The sequence below is a fragment of the Bactrocera oleae genome, chromosome 6 (assembly GCF_042242935.1).
Source record: "Bactrocera oleae isolate idBacOlea1 chromosome 6, idBacOlea1, whole genome shotgun sequence".
Lineage (NCBI taxonomy): Eukaryota > Metazoa > Arthropoda > Insecta > Diptera > Tephritidae > Bactrocera > Bactrocera oleae.
The window spans coordinates 73,734,162-73,754,234 of NC_091540.1; the positions used below are offsets into that span (position 1 = coordinate 73,734,162).

Here is a 20,073-nt window from a genome sequence, read left to right on the forward strand (position 1 = left end):
TATAGCGCGAAGTAGGGCTAATTCGTGTAAAAACAGTCATGTTTTTTGTGAATCTTTTGTGACGACACAGTTTACTTCTCTATACTCTATTACATCATCTATAATAAATGCTACATTAAAGTATGACATTCGAAGAATGTGATGTAAAATTTATGTGTCGGAAAAAAGTGGGTTACGGTGCCCATCCGAAAACGAAAAATTAAGGTTCATTCGTTAGATAATAGCTTTTCCAAATAACACCGACAGTGATTTTCGAAAAAATGCTAATCGGCTAATTTGTAAGATAAAATAGGGTTCAAAATTTGAAGAGGATCGGTGTAGTAGTTGCGAAGTTGTGAAGGTCACCGACTTCAAAAACGTGAGCTGTGAGAAAAAAGCTTTAAAGTTTTGAAATCAGATCTAAAATGTTTAATAAACAAGTATAAAAATACCCAGTACTTCGTCAATTATTGTCAAATTTGGCTCCAATCGCCTTCGAATTTAGACACAACATTCTTGGGATATGCATTCTTAAAAAAAAAACAAGTAAGGATGGGCTAAGTTCGGATGTAACCGAACATTTTATACTCTCGCAAAGTCAAATGGTATACTCGTTTTAGATTTCTTTGTGGATCTGGCCGCCAATTTTTGGTCACAAGGTGGCATACTTTAAACGCATTATTCACGCAAAGTTTTACCCCGATACAATCATTGTTGCTTGATTTGCATACTGGAAAGTGAAAGAATCAAATAGAATTTAAAATGGTGTTATATGGGAAATAGGCGTGGTTGTAATCCGATTGCGCCCATTTTCATATGAAAAGAACGATATGCACCGAATTTGGTTGAAATCGGTTAAGCAGATCCCAAGATATGGGTTTTCAGCGAAAAGTGGGCTGTGCCACGCCCACTGTCTAATTTTGAACGCGGTTCCTATAAAGTCACCTCCTACCATCCCAGAGATAAAATTTAATGTCTCTGGCGTGTTTAGTGCTTGATTTATCGCGCTTTTAGTAGTTTTTAACAGTACCGTTATATGGGGAGTGGGCCGATTTCAACTATTTTCACACTGTAGATAGAGGTTTTAAAAACATTTGCTTCCAGTGAATTTTAGGAGATATGCCCATTAAACCTATTAGAGGCGGGACCACGCCCACTTAAAAAAAAATTTGAGCTGTAGATGCCCCTGCCTATTGTGATCCTGTGTACCAAATAACAATCTTGTATTTTATTGCGGAGCTTAGTTATGGCAATTTATTTGTTTTTGATTAATGGCGTTTTGTGGGCGTGGCAGTGGTCCGATTACGCCCATCTGCAATACCAACCGTCTCACGGTACCAAGAAACATGTCTACCAAGTTTCATAAAGATATCTCAATTTTTACTCAAGTTAGAGCTTGCACGGACGGACGGACAAACGGACAGACAGTCACCCGGATTTCAACTCGTCTCTTCATCCTGATCATTTATATATACATAACCCTATATCTAACTCGATTAGTTTTAGTACTATTATACTCTGTAGCAACATGTTGCGAGAGTATAAAAATTGAAAAAAAAATTCTAAATCCTATTTTCACCTTTAAAATGTTAAGACTTTTAGTGCATTATATTGATTCTGAGTTTTGAGATTTATGATCTTGATCATAAAACCTCTAGATAGAAATATAAAAATTTAGCGTTAAAAATTAAAACTATTATGCGCGAAAAATGGACGGATATATGTTCTTTGTATAACAATTATGCCATTAATATGAGTACGAAATTAAACTGAAACGCAACGTTTTTTGGCTTCTATGTCAAGTCTGTAAGATCTTGTTGTTTGGCATTTCGTTTTATGTATTTTACAATAAAACGTGCTCCCAGCTTAATTTTGTTGCGTTACATTTAACATTCAGTTATGTGCAAAATGGGATCTTGAAGATTAAGTCATCAACGCGCAAGCGGATGCTTCGCCTGATATTCAGCAGATCGCTTAAATGTTATTCATTGGCGTATGAAAGTTGCTTCGATTGTAAATTTTTTTATATAAATTAACACGAATCTTCTTGGAATATGGTCTTTCTATTTGTAAAAATGGTGAGAAGGTTCATAGTGCTTACAGCCAGATTTAAAAAGCCCACTCAAGGACAGTTGTTCTCAAGTGTTATTTAATTTTCTTGTATTGTCTCATTAGGTGTTCTTTTCAGTATTTTAATTAATCTTTTATATTGTATTGTATTAAACTTTTTGCTTTACGCTTATGACTCAATAATGTGTTATTTTAAGCATAATAAATTTTCATATTTCCTCTTCAAAATTTTTGTTACCGATTTCAACATCATATTATACAGGGACTTCTTCAGGAAAAATTCTGGAAAGTTATTGGATCGTGAAGTAATTTTTGTTCCAAGACAAACTCGAAGTTCGCCTTAATTAGACATTTTGGTTTAGAATTTATAGATCCATATACGTTGAAATTATTATTTACAACTTTGAAAAGTTGTGGTTTGTAGGCGGAGACATTAATATGGGTGCCATAAAATACGGATTAAGTGCATTTTATATTATTTTTTGCGTTTTGTCTACCATCTACCCTGTCGTTTGTGTAATATTTATATTGAAATCTTTAGGTTATAAAAAAAATATCGGTGGATGTCAATGTTTTGTTGTTTTAGATAATATTTATTGACATTATGTGATGCTACTGGGTGAGATTAAAGCTTTTTAGTACATATCACATGGAACATATATGTTTATTTACGAAACTTAAATAAATTTGGTACTTTTAAGCTAAATATCTGTATTACATATATCATATACGTATGTTTGTACAGAAGTATACACTTTACTAAAGGGTAATTAAAAGCATCTCTCGAATGAAATCAAGCAAAATGAATTATCAAATTAATTTGCACCTTTACACGCTCGATCCGAAAAAGCTTTTGTGCTAAGTATATCATCGAAACTTTAAAAAGCCAAACTCGTAGCCAGTGTGCTTCTAAAAGAATTCGTGTCTGAGGAAAGCAGTCGCATCTGGTCGTAAAATCACACTTCAAACGAATACACTCGTATCTACTATGATGTGGGGTGCATCATATTTAGTAGTAAGTGATTAACAATTAATTTCGGTTTGCAATAAAAATTATGAATTTGAATTTTCAGTTGCTTAGCACATTTTGTGTAATATCTTTAGCACACTCATCCCAATTGGATGATATTTTTACTGGATACTTAAAAAACGTAAATCTTTATAATCCAGAAAAGCACTCACAAATAGTAAAGCGTCGAATCTATGAAGATAACCAAGATGGAAGTTTGAAGAAGATTTCCTTACAATCGCTTATTGGCAATTTAGAGCAGAATTTTTTACAATCAGCTTCTAGTGTTGGCAATCTCGCGCAACAAACAACGGAATCAACGGAAAGCCATTTAAGTCCTATTGAAAATCATGCAATACTCAAAAGAAAAACGGACAATGAATCATTAGGCCAAGCTATTATTTTTGATGAGGATCACAATAAAACCATGGTTGAACCAGAAAGTGTCGATTCAATAAATGCATCCAACGAAAACATTTCTAATAAACAATCAGGATCTACTCGGATACAGGTTGACCATATTTCTGTGCAACCACATCATGGAAATTTCCCCATTGTGCCGGCTTTCCAATTGCATCAAACAAAACTTATATCCGCTACTTTTAAGGACACTGATTCTAAACCAACCCAAATCATCATTAGAAAGACAAACATCCAGGCTACCCCTTTGGAGGAAAAATCTGAAACTATTAATGACCAAATGGAGAAAAACAACAACACCAAACAAACGGTCAATGAGGAAACTGAAAATCTGTTGCCATCAACAACGAAAAACACGGTTTCCGATTTAAAACAAACTGAGGCGGAGCTTAAGGCAAATGTAGCTGAAATCGAAGCAGAACCTGTAATATTATCAGCTCGAGTTTAATTGTTCGCAAGTTATATTATGCTATTTCTTCTAAATATACTATATGCAGATCAGTGTGTGTAGATGAATACTCCATGTCAGTTATTTAAAAAAGTTGATACAAAGTGTAAATACAAATCATATGACCTGCGCAAGCAAACAAAGCAATTATGAAACGGGCTCAAATTGTAAATTTAAATACATATACTATATCTACATACGTACATATATACTATGTATAATTATTGAAATCTCACAACGCATAAGCAAACAATGGCTGCCCAGTTCCCAATACGTATGTACATGTATCAGTGTTTCTATGTATGTGGGATATTTGAATTCAAATTAACTTGAGAAATATTTTTCTCTTTAGTTGTTGACATACGTATGTATGTGTATATGGGCGGAAGTACATATTCTTGTATAAATAAAATCCCACATATATCATATATGCAAACGTAAAAGTTTGCTAACCTCATTTTAATTTAGATTACATTTCATAACATACAACAATATTAAAATTATTTAGAAAATTTTGACAAATTCTATACAACTCTATAGGATATATATATATAAATACTCCTTATGTAACAGTTTGTAAATATACGAAATCGGCCTATAATTTGAATTATAATCTTAGATTTTATATAGATATCGGAATAAAATTGTCGAACTCTGGTAATACTTTTATGTTTGACTATTTAAAGGGCAATTTGTTTTTATACCCTGAACAGGGTATATTAAGTTTGCCACGATGTTTGTAACACCAAGAAAGAAACGTCAGAGACCCTATAAAATGTATACATTAATGATAAGCATGATCAATCAAATCAACTCAGCTCGATTTAGCCATGTCCGTCTGTCTGTCCGTTCGTCTGTATATATACACCTTTTCTTTTCTCACAAAAAAGCTGCTCATTTGTCGGAAAGGCCGATATCGTACCACTATAGCATACAGCATATAGAAAGTCCTTTACTGATAATAATCAATCCTCATATCTAAAATGCGTAAGATCCCGTCAATATTTTCTCTAGCTCCCATATACCTAATATAAAAATTTTCGATTTATACCGTATATATAGGTCAATCTGTGAGGTTTCTCAATTCATAAAATATCATTTAAAAATATCATTTAAAAAAACAAAAAACAGGAAAATATAAAATTATTCAGACTCTTTAGGGCCATTAAAATTTCTTTTTTTTTTTTGCAAACAATTTATTCAAAGTTTGCTGAACAGCTTGTTTTTTTTTTAAGTTGAAGGTAAAATTCCTTGTAATAATTAATATCATTTACTACCGCACAAGAAACTTTTGCATTTCTTTCGTTATCAGGATCGTTTTAAAAAAAAAAACCTCCATTGCTTCGTCAATTAGATTCATTGCTTTAGAAATTTGCTGTGAGGTTGACGTCTCTTATATCTAGTGAGCTGTCTTCTTCGTTAGCGATATCCAAATTCATTCGCATCAATTCCTCGTTAGACATTTCTTGGTAATGAGAAGCTAGCAATTCATTTATGTATATAAATTTTATTTATCCCTTCAAAATTTGACTCTCTTGCTATGTTAACAATTTCATGACATATAGTATCTGCTTCATCATCTTGAACTTCTAAAGTGGATCTGTCTCCATTTTTCTTGTGTACAATTTATAATCAACCTTCCACTGCAACTATGCCCTTTATAATGATTGAAAAATATTCTGGAATTCCCCGAAATCCAAAAAAAATTTAAATTTACAACACGGGAAATTACCTTTTAGAATTTTTCAAGCAGAAGTCTTTGCTATAAGTCAGGGTGCAGAAATATTCTCCAACGAAACTATCGTAACCAGCGTATCGCTATACTCAGCGATAGTCAAGTGGAGCTAAAAGCGATCTCAGCCTATGAGACTAAATCGCTCTTAGTGGAAGAGTGTATAGAAAGGCTGAACAGCGTAACAGTTTGCATCCTGATCTGGGTGCTGGGGTATAAAAGAGTAGCCGCAACGAGCTGGCCGACGAACTCACCCGCTCTGCTGCGGCTTTTAGGATGATGGGGCTAAAACACTGTATTGCGGTGGGGACAAACAACGTAAAGAAGCTGTTCAACACGGAGGAGAGAGTGGGTAGAGAAATTTACTGGCAAGCAAGCAGTAGGTATGCGCCATGCTATTGTTAGGTTACAATCTAGCAAGGTTTAAAGACATGATTAACCTCTCCCGAGACGAATTCCGTCTCCTTGTCGTGTTCTATACTGGGAACTGCAGGCTCAAGATACACCTGTCCAACATGGCAATGGCTTCTTGTGTAAACTGCCGGATTGGCGATATTGAACCGGAAACTCCAGAGCATTTGATTCTACATTGCACAGCTTTTTGTAGGCGCAGGCTCAAGGCCCTTATATCGATTTATGTGGATAGGTATCACATCACCTCAATAGCGCCCAGGAAGTCAGAGTGCTAGGCCTTTGGGAATATATGTGATGGAGGAGAGGACACAATAGACCCGGTTTTCATTCTTTCAAATTGCTAGAGTATAAAATGTTCGGTTTTACCCGAACTTATGCCTTCCTTACTTGTAAGTGTTTGTTTTACCCTTGATCAGCACTCAAAGACAGCGCATGACTTACTGAATTTACTGACATCTAGTATGACATCAACTCGTAAAATACACCAGTTGCTTGCACAGAAAAAGACTGTCGGAGAACAAGTTGGGCCTCTGGTTCATACTAATTGCAGAGTAGTTTCTAATTTGTTGATTTGACTGCTGGGTACTCACGTACAATGTATGAATGTATGTAGATGTAAGCCCTTGCATGATGTAAAATAACTTGATAAAATATTGATAAAACGGCATGAGGGGCCCTTCACCCTTTTATTTTAATACCTAGTATTTGGGAGAATACTGTGAAAAGTTTTGCATACATTTTTACATTTCTCTATTATGGCATAGTATACCTACATATGTAAGTACAAAAGTATTTAATTCTCATATCCCGCATTAAAGAACTCCCCACCTCTCTTTATTGGAAACCACAAATGTCATTACTTTGATAAGATATCGAATTGAACGCCAGATGATAAACGACTATACAATACTCCATCAAATCATACTTTCGTCAACGCAGCAACTGCTAAGCAGTTAACGTTATCGCCATTATCGTCGTAGGTTTCTGCTTTCGCAGTCAGTTCATCTACAGTCACAAGTTGTAAAAATTGCTCGGTGAAAGCCAAAGGAACGATAAATTCCCTTTGATTACCATTTATATTGAAAATACTCTCGGAAAGCAATATAAGCATTATGGCTTCTAATATCAATACCGGCTTTGCTAAATGTTTCATTTCCTTCATGGCAATTGTGATATTGGTAATTATTGTAATTTATTAAACGCTCAAAAATAAATAAAAGAAAATATTCATATTTGTTTTTTGGACACATATATACTTGTATATGTACAAATATACGCGTGCAACTAGTTTCTATAACTATAAGTTTCTATAAACCTAAATAACGCGAATGTCGGAAAAAGAACAAAGTATTCGAAACATAAAACATTCATACATAACACCAGGTTAACTTCTTTTTCTTCCCAAGTCAAATTTAAATGAAGACAAAATCTGGGTTCGGACTAGGTTGCATGATAGACTTGAAAAAAAATATTGACTGCCTAATTTGTTGTATACACACATAGTATATATGTATGTATATACACACAAATTTTGATTGTTTCGGGGAAACATATAATACGTCCTACCATATGTGTAAGCGTAGTGCACAAACGTGAATCACTTTATATTTTCAATCATTATTAGTTGTAAAAACATTGCATAATCACGTGTACATACATTGAAATATGGATACCTTTTCAGCTCCAAGGCTGTGTCTATCTTGGTTTATCAATATACGGAGTAACGCGGGAGAGCTGCCAGAATGAAGCAACGGCAGATATAACCAAAAACCCCTTTGAATTTGTAATGCGCTTGATTTACTTTCAAAGTATGTGTGTTCCTAGTTATATACTCGTACATACATATGTACATTGAAACTGTTTATAAGCGTAAAGTCTTAAATGACGAATATGTTCTATTGTATAATTACCACACAGACAAGGACTAATAATAATTATAGTAAATTAAAAGTAATCATTATAGCATTTAAGCACATTACTACTATATATATATAAATAATAACTTATCTAATTTTGTTACAAGTTACTACTTTGCAACTGATGTGAACCAGAGGCTCAACTAGCTAGACGACTCTCTTTTTCCCAAGTATTTTTTACGAGATGATGTCCTACAAGATAACAATTGTCAGATTTCATTCAGAAACCTTACAAGTGGTAGTTTAGACCATCTCCAAAAATAGGTACAAAATTTAGATGTCGATTTTAGTCCCGTAGCAGTCAAGATTTCGTTCATAAAAAAATAGTGTAGTTGACCGAAGACTACGGTCATGAAAATTTAGATTTGTTTAACTTAATGTGCAATGAATTACTTTAAAACAAGAAGAAACGTCAACTTCGATGGCACCGAAACTGTAATACCCTTTAAAAATACAAAAGATTCCATACAAGAATTTGATTTTGATCGTTCAGTTTGTACGGTATTCAAATGGTAATAGAAAATACATCATCATCATCAAGTGATTTTGTGTAGTTCCTATATTCAATCAAAGGAATACAACATTTTGTACATTCATTCTATACTAGTGTCACGTGTGTGCAAGTTACAAACACACCGTATTTTATTCGCCTATAAATTTTTAGTTCCCGTTGTGATTTGGGCTTGGATTTGGGAACACTTGTACTTTATTACCTATACCAATAAGAACTAAAATTTTCTTAAGCCATTAATTCTTGCATAAATTCTCAGAACTTTAATTTTAAAATCTTTTGTCGTTGAAGATGTGAGTCATTGCCAAAATATACAAGATATTTTCTTAAAAATATCGGCGCTGCCTATTAAAAATGAAGATTATATTATGTTTTTAAGGAGAATATTGCGGGAATCCAAAAGTATCAGCGCCAGGTCTTTCAAACGAAGTTGTAATTGAAATGGTTTGGTCTAAATCATTTGCCATTACAAATCGGACGTATATATTTTTGATCACATATGCAGCAGTAAGCGCATTGTGGATAGTAACATCTCTGCTTGTTTTAGGTAAGTTCAATTTGTATGGTATGAAAACATATATGTACATAGTTGTATGTAGATATGTGCGTACCTTTCATTTTTTTGTAGGTAAAAACAGTGTATTAAAATAAATAAAATTTTAATTAATTTGAACAACCTAAATTTAAACAACGAGAAAATATGAATGCGAATTTTTATATCACTTTTATTTAAGATCTCTTGAAAGTACCATTAATGGTACGTTGCCAATATGTCAATATGTAAACTCCTTCGCTAATTTTGTTTCAGTGATCTCATTTATTGTAAACAATATTTTTATTTATAATATGAACGTGTATTTGAAATTTCAAAAGGAAATAGCCAAATCCAACAATGAATACTTTAAACAAGTAAGGAAGGGCTAAGTTCGGGTGTAACCGAGCTATTCATACTCTTGCAACTTGTTAGGATCAAAGCTGGGGAAATACCTTATGCACAACGATACACTATAATAAGAAAAACATGCTCTTTTAATTTCATTTAAATAACTCACATATTGACCGATATATGCGGTATAAAGTCAGCCGTAAGTTTGGAAATCTTTCTATTAGATATATGGGGTCTTCTTTCTTGATTTGTACACTGGAAAGTAAAATAATCAGATGGAATTTAAAATTGTATTATATGAACAGCAGGAGTGGTTTTATCTGATTTCGCTCATTTAGTGATGTAGAAGTATCAGAATAATATTACCTGAATTTGGTAGAAATCGATAGAGTAGGTCCCGAAATATGGGTTTTCACTTTAATATGGACGGTGCCACGCACATCGTCCAAATTTGACACCGGCTCCTATAAAGCCCTCTCACACCATCTCGGGTGTAAAATTTTATGTCTCTGTCGGTTTATCGCACTTTTAGTAGCTTTAAACAAAACCGTAATATGGGGAGGGGCGATGTTATAATCCGATTTCACCTATTTTCACACTGTCGTAAAAAGGGTTTATACTATTTGTCCTGTGCAAGTTTGGGTGATATAGCTTCATTGGTGATGGAAGATATTGTATATACAATAAACATATTAAACATAACACATATTTTTAAAATATTTTTAAACCACAGGTGACCCCCCTTAATTTGATTCGTTGTGCCAAATTTGATTTGTATCTTAATCGGTTTATGTTTAGTACACATGTTTCAACAAGATATCTAAATTTTTACTCAAGTTAGCGCTAAGACAGACGGACAGACAGTCACTCGGAATTAAACTTATCTTACATCCAGATCATTTATACATACATAACTCCATATCTATCTCATTTAGTTTTAGGTGATACAAACAACCGTTAGGTGAACAAAACTATTATACTCTATAGCAACATGTTGCAAATATATAAAAATAGTATGTACATATACATATGTATACAGTAATGTTAATATGTTTTTTACACCACAGCTTCAATTTGCGGACGTGTTACAAACTTGGTCGCAGCTATTTCATTTTGGCCATGGTTTTTAATAGTAATCGGAGGAAGTATTCTAGACGGTGTAGCAACTGGTTATTATATATGTGACGTTATAAACACAACTGTAAGTAATACATACATATCTACGTGGGTTGAAAAGGGTCCTAACAATAAAAAAACGTTTTTTTAAATGAAAATATGGTTTTATCTTTCAACATATTGATATCGGTTCGATAGTGGGAGGAGAAAGAGGAAATAGTCGCGAACTGCCAAATCTGGCGTATGCACTGGGTGGGGTAATACTTAATAGCGTAATTCCTTCAATTTATAAGTCTTATCGTAAAGTGGATAAATGTTCGATGTTATGTTCAAAAAACGCGATACCCATCGCCCGCAAGGTCTTTATTTTTGTAAATTACTCAATTTCATTTTACAATCACACAAAAAAAAATTTCATAAATTTTCGTAATGGCTTAGGTTTTACTGCCTTATGTGGCTTTTCTGAACGAGAGGCCTCATTTGGTGGTTTGGGATTTTTCAACCCATGCAGAAAGTTCATATTTAAATTTTTTATTGAATTGTAAATTTCTTTGCTAAACACTTTCAAATTTTAGACAGTAAGCGATGCATTTACATATATCGGAGCTAATACCACAAATGGTGATTTAATGAATTTTTTGGAAAGCTATGATGCCTATTTTATTACTCCTGCATTAGTAATGACTTGTTTGAGTTCGCGCGTGGTGCTTATATGGCTGCTTAACATTTTTGGTACCGGGTTTTGTTTGTCATTATCTCACGTTCTGGCAAAAAATGTAAAGACTGCGAATTTTTGAGCATATGAATGTATGCCGAAGAAATCAATTAATTTTTTATCTTTTCAGAGTTCTAGTTTAATAACAAACGAAAGTTCAATCAATACCTCTGGTGATCACAGCTCTTCTATTGCAAATATTGAAAAAAATATGATAAATACCAACCCACGCCGATCAGAAGTAAAACCCATTCAATTCGGTGTGAATACACCAGAGATAGTAACTGAACAAGCTTCAATTCAAAATGAAATAAGCTTTAACGACCACCCAACACCAAATACATCGACTACAATTCGCCAAGTCTCATCGGTGTCAACACAAAATGATAGCGCACAATTGAATACAGTTGAAAATAATACATCGTATCGCCACGCTGATTCACATCCTGATCGTCTTGACTATCCAGCCACGAACTCCAGGCCAATTTCCCCCATTTCCCCCATTTTGCCTTTGGAACAAGTTCAACACCTATCAACAGAAACACCTTTGAATAGCCGATATTCAAGTGTAGAACAGTCAAACTCTCGCCTGAACGCAGAATTACGAAGTCAATTACCATGGTCATACACCAATATGCTAGGTAAACCTCAAGTACCACTCAAGCCCCAAAAGCAAATTTATCCGGAAATTCCAAAGCCTGATTATACTACATAAAATTTATTTATATGTTCATACATACATATGGTATGTATCTTTTACTTTCTATTAACGTTTGAAACATGCAACAAACTTTTGTGAAGCAATTGTAAATCAAACATGGTGATACTTTTATGAAAACCTGTATAATTAAAAAAAATACTGTTTATGAAAGTAACAAAATTAAATGAGTAACAATCGAAATTCATATAAATTAAACACAAATGATAAATAAATTGCTTCCAATAATGTAAATAAATAATATCAAAATGTTTCCTTGACTCTAAACGCTAAACAATGTTAAGTTCGGAAAATGCATTCTCTATTTATAGCTACAAAAGTCATAACATCATTTCGGAAAGCAAATGTTATATGTAATAGAAATTTTGAATTTAAATTACACTACCAGTCAAAATGACTGGTCTGATTAATCTAGTGTTAAAACATAATTTTTTTGCAAATGATTATATGTTACAAAGTCAACCGTGTTCCCATTTTTGACACTAGGGCACAAGTTCTATTGGTATTCTATGGTAATATATACAAGTACTTCCTTTTGGAAGATGTAAGCTGAGTTTCGTAGAAGGAAAGATAAAGGGATATCAAGATCTTCGGTGTATCCCCCGTCCAAACACCGCAGTCCATTTTGGACCCGGCGGTATATATTGAGGTAGTATCCTCCTCACCTACTAAACCTCTTCTCCATTCACGTCTAGAGGGTAGGGCACAATAATATCACGAAGATATTATTTTTGAATTTTAATCACAAATTCACGACAGGATTGCTAAAATTTGTCTTTTTGTCTAAATATTTTAAGAGAAAGGTGCCGATTAGACAACGTTGTTGTTGTAGTTGTGGTTATCCAGGCCCTATTTAGGTGGCAAAGTGTAAGTTAAATGTCATCAACCATATAACGGGAGGCCGTAAAATGTGCTGATTCGACAACGTCAGACCATAGGGAAAGAGGCGTTAGATGAGTAGGTTTCATTGGGCATGCATAGAGGTGATTAGACTCAGCGGTCGATTCTGGATAAGTAGGAGTCTTACCTCCTACAGTACTCAGAACGAAGAAGGCGACCATACCGGTGCGAAGTAGTTTAAGACCGGCCGGCCGATTGCCTTATATGTTGCCAGCTAAGTTTCTTTGGCTTTTCTCCATGAGCTGCCGGCTGGCGACGTGAGGAGTTTGTTGTGGCTTTGTACTAAAATCTTAGGGTTATTGACCGTCGGAATTGTAATGCCATCGACTGTAATGTTTAGATTCAGTCTGTACTCCTTCCTTCAGATAGTCGATGTAGATTTAGTGGAGGAAAGTTTTAAAGTCCCTCCAGAGAAGAAGCGAGAAAGGTCGAAGAGATTGCCGTTTACTTTTGAGCGCATGCCATCGATTCCATTACCCGACATCAATTTCGTTGCAATCATTAGCATACGAGGTGATAGAAATACCTTTTGGTGGTTGGGGGAGTTTCGATATGTAGAAATTAAACAGTAAGGGGGCGAGAACACCCCTTTCCGGGACCCCCTGCTTAATTCTTCTCGACTTTTGACCTCGAAATAGTACCGCTTCAGCTCTGGAGGGAAAGCTTTTGACAAGCTCAACCAACGCTACGAGGATCGTCCTCTCACAGGGTGGCCTTTGGTTTCGGCCATGAACTATCTATTCGTTTATGACGCTAAGTGCTGTGCACTTTTGGGGAGGCTCAGGTCTGATAGGCTCAGGTGGTGAGTTAGTGTCGGGAGTAACAAGGTCTCAAGTGTCTTCTCTACTGGGGAAAGGAAAATTATCGGACGGAAAGGCTCCCCTTTGTTGACGGGTTTTAGTAGTGGGACCAGTCTTCCAACACATCGGGTATTTGAAGAGTGGTTAGCGACACCAGTGAAAGTAAGAGGGGCGCGATATTTCGGCATTTTGCGCAGCCGTTGGGTCATACATCGTTTGGTTGTTGTTGTAACGGTTACCTAGTCCCCATTCGGGTGATAAATTCCAGATTCGTTGTCGTCGAGGTCATCTAACGGGAGGCCCAGGAAACGAGCTGTTTCGACGGGGTCGGACCATAGGGAGAAGGGTGTTAGATGGGTGGGGTTTGTTGGGCATGCAAAGAGGTGGTTAGTGTCATGCGGAGACTCATTGCACGCAGGACATGTGTTTAGTATGTCGGGGTCTATTCTGGATAAGTAGGAGTTTAACCTGCTACAGTATCCGGAACGAAGTTGCGCGAGACACATCGTTTGGTCTTGTCTGTCGAAGGGTGCAAAGTGAATTGCCGGCTAATGTAGCTCGCGCATTTATTCGCTTCCGCGGAGGCATGTCCATCGTATTGGATTTAAACCCGGTAGTCATGCCTCTTCGGATTTGACAAGGCCTTGAGAGGTTACAATACTTCAAATGCTTTACCAATTTTGTCCGCTTATGCGAATTTACCATGTGACGAATCTGCGAATTGAGATCCCTTATTCGGAGATCGCAGGGATCAGCATGGCGTAAGGTGTCGCGCTCGTTAGCTAAAACATCTGCTTTGGCTGGGAAATTGGGTAGCAACAGCGACCACCTTGCGGAATTAATGCTCACGAACCATGACGTTCGTAGGAATGGGTAGTGCGGTAAAGGTGCTCTCGGTAAATTATGTGAACCAGACCCAGTTAGCTTGGTTAAATATCCTATATATCCTTGATTTACTTTTTGATGAAAATATGTTCTACATCAAACAACCCATCCCTTGGCAAAATATTGTAGTAGAAATTTAAATTTCCGCAGCTGCGTCGCATAATTAATGAATCTATAAATACACATACATACTTTTTTATTACAAGCTAGTACAAGAAAACAAAATACAGAAAAAAACTCATCTCCATTATTTCATTTTCATCAAAATGTTCGATATGTTGCTATTATAAGCACATATGAAAAGTTTTTAAACAATTAAAAAATGATATATCGCATTTAATTCAGTAGCAAATCCCAAGCAGCATCTTCTTCTGTGGCCTTTCCATTATTGGTGCTTTTGTTGGCTACATTTTTAACATCAAGAGTATTGAAACCTTCACACACTTTTTCAGAGCTTGATTGAAGATTTGTGTTTTTCTTTACCGATGTCGTGCCCGGACAATCTCCAGTTGCTTTTATTTGTTGGAAAGCACTTTGATATCCACCAGAATCGAATCCTGACCAGTTATTATCATTCATTTCTCCGAGTTGTTGATGATACGAATTAGATTGAGTTATAGTTGGCTTAGAGGAACTATCCCCCCAATCCCAGTCACCGTCACCTGTAATTGAAAAATGCTATTGAGGAAATTATTAAAAGAATAAATCTTTCGCGAAAAATTACCACCAAGAGAATGTGATCGTTGATAGGAATTATCATTGCTACTACTATTGTTCCCATTTGGATTGAATTCATTAGATGCTACATTACTTCCGCCAATATTGTTCCAACCTCTTTTGCCGATATCTGTTACCTAATGAATTTTGATAAATATTAGAATATTTATACAAGTTTTAGTAGAAAACAAAACAAAAAAGAATCAAAAAACAAATCTTAAATAATACGAACCTTGTACGCCACATCGGAAACATGACCTTGAACAGTTTCTAATAAACTGCCTTCTTTAATCTGAGAAATTATATTTAAAAAAAAATTAAATAAAACAACAAAAAAAAAATAAAAACAAAACAATGTGTACCCTTATCTCTACAAATTAATACAAAAAAGATACAAAATATATTAACTGAAGAAATGAGGATTATGTGGTACTAAAGATAAGAAAAACACGGAACTCCAAAAAATTATCCATAACATACCTTTGAAGAAGCCAAGCTTACTGTCGTCACAGCTTTTTCCTTTGCCGTACTTGCAATTTTAGATGCTCCTGCCGAAAGTAAGCTCCAGCCCTGTTTTAGAAAGTATTAATGCGAGGAAACATTTTTATACAATGTTATCATTACCGAAGCCAAGGAAGAAAGCGTAGAGTCAATAATTTCCTGAGATTGTGTTTTTGATGGCGGATCTCGAGAATATCCGAAGCCCGAATATTTCCCTCCTTGGCTAGGAGGCAAATTGCTAAATATTTTTAAATGTAAATTAATTTCAAAATTAAATATATAAAATAGAGGTAAAGAACACCCACTCTGGACGCGAGGCATTTTCCATTTTTCGACGCTCGAAAAACTCTTCCTTTTGCTCTTTGAACTCAGGCGTATTGAACTGCTGATAATTATTTGTATTATTACCACATCCAATGTTTGATTCTGTCTGATAGCCACCTTCAGAACCACTAATTTTGGAATGAGAAGTATAATTGATATTTTTGTCACCGAAATAAATTGTGGTAGCGGAAATACGATCTTTTGCTTCCTGTAAGTCCCAAGACTTTCCTTGGGCTAGAGTGGATATTTTATCCCGGTATAGAGCAGCAACCTTGGAATTATAGCGTTGGGTAATGGGTGATCGATCATCCCAACCAGGATGTTCTTCGAAAAATTCTCGAGCTTTATTGTTTCCACCGACTTTCATTTTTTCCAATTCAATATCTTTCCACTTGTCCATAGTTACGGAACGTACAAATGATATGTGCACGCCCAGACCACGGTGTTTCCCTGAACATTCCAAACATATCCATATACCATACGTAACCGAAACCCATTGAGGATTGTGTGTCCCGCACTCAAAGCATTTCTAATTATTAGAGTAGAACAATAGTATAAAAGTATACCTTAGTAGTTACCGACATAATTTCATTATTTTTTAAACAAACCGAGTTTTCATCCTTGGGTTTTAATTCTTGAAGAACACGACGTGTACGTGGACTAGCCATTATAAAAGAAACCACTTTTTTTGAATAGTTACTAAAATTAAAATAAATTTAACTCAACATATTTCAGCACTTATTTTCCGTATTGTGAAGAGTACGAGGTTGTCACACGCAGTAAAACAAATTGTTGACGTGTGACATACAGTGTGCTTCCTTTATTTAATTTACCCCTTTAAAATTTATTTGCAAAAAAAAAAGAAATAAATACTTTAATATCATATTCAAAAATTTTACACCTTTGGTTTTAATTACAAATACATATTAAGTAGTAGTTAGTAAAGCGCTTAGAGAAGCAAACATAAGAGACACAATTTTTTATCAGCTTTAATAAAAATGCAGTATTACTGACATCCATTAGAGATGGCTTGGCAACCATATTATGCTACAATTTTTATGGAAGAAATTAATCCAGAAAGAATGTTTAATATTATTTTAGTAATGGGTCCGCCTGGTAATTAGTATTTATACCGAATTTTCAAATATTGATACATTCAAAAGATATTTATATTATTTTAAGGTGTGGGTAAAACAACATTATTGCGAAAGATATTTGAAGAAGTTCGTCTGATTTACAGTTGTCAGGGATTCTTTACTGAGGAAGTACGGAATGAACATGTACGTGTTGGTTTTGATGTTGTGACCATATCTGGCCAGCGATGCGTATTAGCGAGGTTTGGATGTTTCCTAAAACAGGATGATATTCATTTAATCCATTTTTAGGGAGCGTTCCGAACAGAGCAAACAGATGCCAAAAGTGGGAAAGTATTCTATTTACATAAACGATTTCGAAAAGCTTGTACTTCCTTTGATTGCATGTGCAAATTTCAAATATGAACTTCTGGTCATTGATGAAATTGGAAAAATGGAATTGAAGAGCAAAAAATTTGAAAGTACTTTATATGAACTAATTCATAAAATGCCCATTTTGGCTACTATACCATGCGCACTTATCAAACAAAGTAAACTTATTGAAAGTTTAAAAAAGGCGGCTAAATCCAAGATATACGAAATAAATAAAAATAATCGTGATGCAATACAGAAAGAAATCGTGAAATGTATCAATGCTGTGTTAAAAAAGAATTAAGAAAATGTTTTATTTCTTCTTAAATACAGTATATATATTTTTATGATGCTTCTGTTTGAGGCATTTGCGCAGGTTGCAATTTGTTTTCCCGAATTGACCGTTTTCGTGAACGCTTGGGTGATTTCTCAAAATCCATTTCATTATATGTTTGTTCAGTAGCTCGCCAAACCATCTCCTGTCTTTGAATAAGTTCTGGGTATCTCTGTTCAAACTCTTTGTTGGGAGACAACAGTAATTCCCACTTTTTTTCAGAATTAAGACGAGCAACGGATTGTAGAACCTCAGCAGCTTCGTCAGGTGGGAGTTGTGTCGCCGTTATTACCTGACGACGATATAGATACTTGACACGAGAAAATCTGAAAAGCTATTTAAAAATAAATTTAATAAATAACACAGAATATTGCATATTTGTATAAAACTTACCACGTAATCTCGTGCTCGTATCATTAGCTCTGAAGAAACACCGTTTGAGTTGGATAATGTATCTGTAGGATAAATTATATCGGACTGGGGTACCCAATTGCCATGGATCAGAACTCCAACTTGGGGTAAAGCGCGAAGAACTTTTTCACAAGATATACTGCAATCATTGCAATCCTGAAGTATAGAGTATATATCCTCATAACTCATCATTCGCACTGAAACAAAAATAATTTAAACCATTTAACAAATTTAATAACACCACTCACCATCTTTCAGAATTACTTTAAGTTGATCAACTAGACACATTGACTTTAGTCGAGTTTTGCTAATAACCTTAGGTGGAAGTACGGCATCTATGCCCTGGTCCTTGCCATCCTTAGGTAGAAGTTTCTTCACATACTTTTGAAAGTCCAATTCTAATGCCAAGTTAATCTGCTGATTTGTTGCAAATAACTTTTGTCTTTCAAGTTCTGCCGTGGGGGACTTTCGCGGGTGCCAATATGTCTCACACCACGATTCTTCACTGCTTCGTTTTATAAAACTTGCATATCCTTGTTTTTCCTTAGCTTTGGACTTTTTATTTCCTACGCCAGATTTCGCGAATTTTACGGTCACTTGTTGTAATTCTTCCTCATCATCTTCATCATTGAGGGCCTTTTGTTCTGCCTTCAATCGTTTGTCCTCTTTGTCAAAATGAGATAATGAAGGACGTAACTGCAGTATATTAGCCAAGGGTGTCAAATGCAATTCCTTATCCGAAAGGATACCAACTACATATTTGTCCACATCATCCAACGAACGTGTACTTGTGAAAGCTTGCTTATCCATGACTCCGCGTTTATAAGTCGGACGTTCTCCTTTTGTTTGACATTTTCCGTCAGAAGCCAAAGCGAATTTCTCTCCTTTAAAACGGTCATAAAAATGCGATTCTGTGTTTAATGCAAAATCAACTTTGACTTCTTGGTTCAATGGCTTTACACAGCAGTTAACTACAGCTGAATTATCAAAGTTGCTTATCTGTGTTTTGGTCGGATACTGGAAAAGATATAGATTTTCCTGAAGATTTTTGGACAAAAATATGGGAATCTGTAATAGATAAACTTTCTCATTACTAAATTAGATGACTTTTAATAACAAAGGCAAGAACTCAACCAACTTCTTCTATAATGGCATCATCACCAAAGCATTTGTTGGACATTTTCTTACACTATGAATAATTATTAAAACTTAAAAACCTTATTTAATTTCTCTTATTCTGTTTTTTCCACATATGTAATTTTAAAGCCCTCACATTCAAAATTTCATGATTCAAAACATCCAAGCGTGAAGAATTGCATAGTGCTGGAAGATATTACAACAGTATGTGTCATTATCGATAAAAAAAATTTACTATTCTATCGATGTTTCGAATGTAGAAGTTTCAAACAAATATTAGATTAAAATAAAAAAAATTCTAATTTTATTATGAATGTGCTACTAATAACATTCGTCGTCGTAGCCGAAAGAGTTTAGAGTAAAAATTTAACAGCAACTCTTTCGTTTTATACGCTACCAGAGGATGCCAAGTTTCGTAGAACTAACTGTCAGGAATAAGAACACAAGTATGTTACTTCGTTCCTCTCCAACTATATTTGAGGTGCCGTGTGTGAACGGACTTGGGTCTTGGGCACGGACTGGGAGTCATGCTGTCTGTGTGAGCTCCTTAGGGCCGTGTAGGTCCTATCTTGGCCACTCGACTGGAGTGGCAGCGCAGTGCGCGAACATGGTGCAGGTTGCACAGCCGTTGAGGCAGATGTTGCATTATTGCGTTGACAGCATGGGGCCACGTAACTTGTGGTCC

The 20,073-nt window shown here is 35.1% G+C and overlaps 5 protein-coding genes across 9 annotated transcripts; 3 read left to right on the forward strand and 2 right to left on the reverse strand.

Annotated features, from left to right (window-relative positions):
- The first annotated feature begins 2,902 nt into the window (after positions 1-2,902).
- Positions 2,903-4,081, forward strand: LOC106624348 (uncharacterized). Its single transcript, XM_014244064.3, has 2 exons — positions 2,903-3,064; positions 3,123-4,081. Exons 1-2 carry the CDS (start codon positions 3,038-3,040, stop codon positions 3,924-3,926), a joined length of 831 nt encoding a protein of 276 aa, XP_014099539.2. The 5' UTR covers positions 2,903-3,037; the 3' UTR covers positions 3,927-4,081.
- Positions 4,082-6,991: 2,910 nt separating this feature from the next.
- On the forward strand, positions 6,992-12,183 carry LOC106624347 (uncharacterized). 4 transcript variants are annotated; one of them, XM_014244062.3, is made up of 6 exons: positions 6,993-7,250; positions 7,754-7,880; positions 8,879-9,046; positions 10,453-10,586; positions 11,077-11,277; positions 11,347-12,183. In XM_014244062.3, the coding sequence occupies exons 1-6, from the start codon at positions 7,185-7,187 to the stop codon at positions 11,929-11,931; spliced, it is 1,281 nt and encodes a 426-aa protein (XP_014099537.2). In that variant the 5' UTR covers positions 6,993-7,184; the 3' UTR covers positions 11,932-12,183. The 4 variants fall into 4 exon arrangements, with proteins under 4 accessions (XP_069966967.1, XP_014099537.2, XP_069966966.1 ...); XM_070110866.1 differs by lacking the exon at positions 8,879-9,046 and having other exon boundaries at positions 6,992-7,250; XM_070110865.1 differs by lacking the exon at positions 7,754-7,880.
- Positions 12,184-14,698: 2,515 nt separating this feature from the next.
- On the reverse strand, positions 14,699-16,856 carry ArfGAP1 (ADP-ribosylation factor GTPase-activating protein 1). Of its 2 annotated transcripts, XM_014244056.3 has the most exons (7): positions 16,670-16,856; positions 16,043-16,590; positions 15,861-15,975; positions 15,717-15,806; positions 15,469-15,528; positions 15,244-15,373; positions 14,699-15,181 (listed from the first exon to the last, which is right to left on the reverse strand). In XM_014244056.3, exons 1-7 carry the CDS (start codon positions 16,727-16,729, stop codon positions 14,856-14,858), a joined length of 1,329 nt encoding a protein of 442 aa, XP_014099531.2. In that variant the 5' UTR covers positions 16,730-16,856; the 3' UTR covers positions 14,699-14,855. The 2 variants fall into 2 exon arrangements, with proteins under 2 accessions (XP_014099531.2, XP_014099532.2); XM_014244057.3 differs by lacking the exon at positions 15,469-15,528.
- Positions 16,857-17,013: 157 nt separating this feature from the next.
- On the forward strand, positions 17,014-17,841 carry LOC106624342 (nucleoside-triphosphatase THEP1). Its single transcript, XM_014244048.3, has 3 exons — positions 17,014-17,177; positions 17,244-17,397; positions 17,447-17,841. The coding sequence occupies exons 1-3, from the start codon at positions 17,087-17,089 to the stop codon at positions 17,808-17,810; spliced, it is 609 nt and encodes a 202-aa protein (XP_014099523.3). The 5' UTR covers positions 17,014-17,086; the 3' UTR covers positions 17,811-17,841.
- On the reverse strand, positions 17,789-19,571 carry Polr3E (RNA polymerase III subunit E). Its single transcript, XM_036363850.2, has 4 exons — positions 19,390-19,571; positions 18,500-19,319; positions 18,234-18,448; positions 17,789-18,174 (listed from the first exon to the last, which is right to left on the reverse strand). Exons 1-4 carry the CDS (start codon positions 19,429-19,431, stop codon positions 17,851-17,853), a joined length of 1,401 nt encoding a protein of 466 aa, XP_036219743.1. The 5' UTR covers positions 19,432-19,571; the 3' UTR covers positions 17,789-17,850.
- Positions 19,572-20,073: the final 502 nt, after the last annotated feature.

What these genes read in the sequence shown, in the direction of transcription:
- LOC106624348 (XM_014244064.3), top strand. Translation starts at nt 3,038, where the DNA reads ATGATGTGGGGTGCATCATATTTAGTA. An exon ending in GGGGTGCATCATATTTAGTA is followed by an intron (nt 3,065 to 3,122) that starts GTAAGTGATTAA and finishes TTGAATTTTCAG; the next exon opens with TTGCTTAGCACATTTTGTGT.
- LOC106624347 (XM_014244062.3), top strand. Translation starts at nt 7,185, where the DNA reads ATGGCTTCTAATATCAATACCGGCTTTGCTAAATGTTTCATTTCCTTC. An exon ending in AACATCTCTGCTTGTTTTAG is followed by an intron (nt 9,047 to 10,452) that starts GTAAGTTCAATT and finishes TTTACACCACAG; the next exon opens with CTTCAATTTGCGGACGTGTT. An exon ending in CTCACGTTCTGGCAAAAAAT is followed by an intron (nt 11,278 to 11,346) that starts GTAAAGACTGCG and finishes TTATCTTTTCAG; the next exon opens with AGTTCTAGTTTAATAACAAA.
- ArfGAP1 (XM_014244056.3), bottom strand. Translation starts at nt 16,729, where the DNA reads ATGGCTAGTCCACGTACACGTCGTGTTCTTCAAGAATTAAAACCCAAG. An exon ending in GAAAATGCCTCGCGTCCAGA is followed by an intron (nt 15,976 to 16,042) that starts GTGGGTGTTCTT and finishes AAAAATATTTAG; the next exon opens with CAATTTGCCTCCTAGCCAAG. An exon ending in TAAGCTTGGCTTCTTCAAAG is followed by an intron (nt 15,529 to 15,716) that starts GTATGTTATGGA and finishes ATAATTTCTCAG; the next exon opens with ATTAAAGAAGGCAGTTTATT.
- LOC106624342 (XM_014244048.3), top strand. Translation starts at nt 17,087, where the DNA reads ATGGCTTGGCAACCATATTATGCTACAATTTTTATGGAAGAAATTAAT. An exon ending in TTTAGTAATGGGTCCGCCTG is followed by an intron (nt 17,178 to 17,243) that starts GTAATTAGTATT and finishes TATTATTTTAAG; the next exon opens with GTGTGGGTAAAACAACATTA. An exon ending in CAGCGATGCGTATTAGCGAG is followed by an intron (nt 17,398 to 17,446) that starts GTTTGGATGTTT and finishes ATCCATTTTTAG; the next exon opens with GGAGCGTTCCGAACAGAGCA.
- Polr3E (XM_036363850.2), bottom strand. Translation starts at nt 19,431, where the DNA reads ATGTCCAACAAATGCTTTGGTGATGATGCCATTATAGAAGAA. An exon ending in ATGATGCCATTATAGAAGAA is followed by an intron (nt 19,320 to 19,389) that starts GTTGGTTGAGTT and finishes TATCTATTACAG; the next exon opens with ATTCCCATATTTTTGTCCAA. An exon ending in TACGAGCACGAGATTACGTG is followed by an intron (nt 18,175 to 18,233) that starts GTAAGTTTTATA and finishes ATTTTTAAATAG; the next exon opens with CTTTTCAGATTTTCTCGTGT.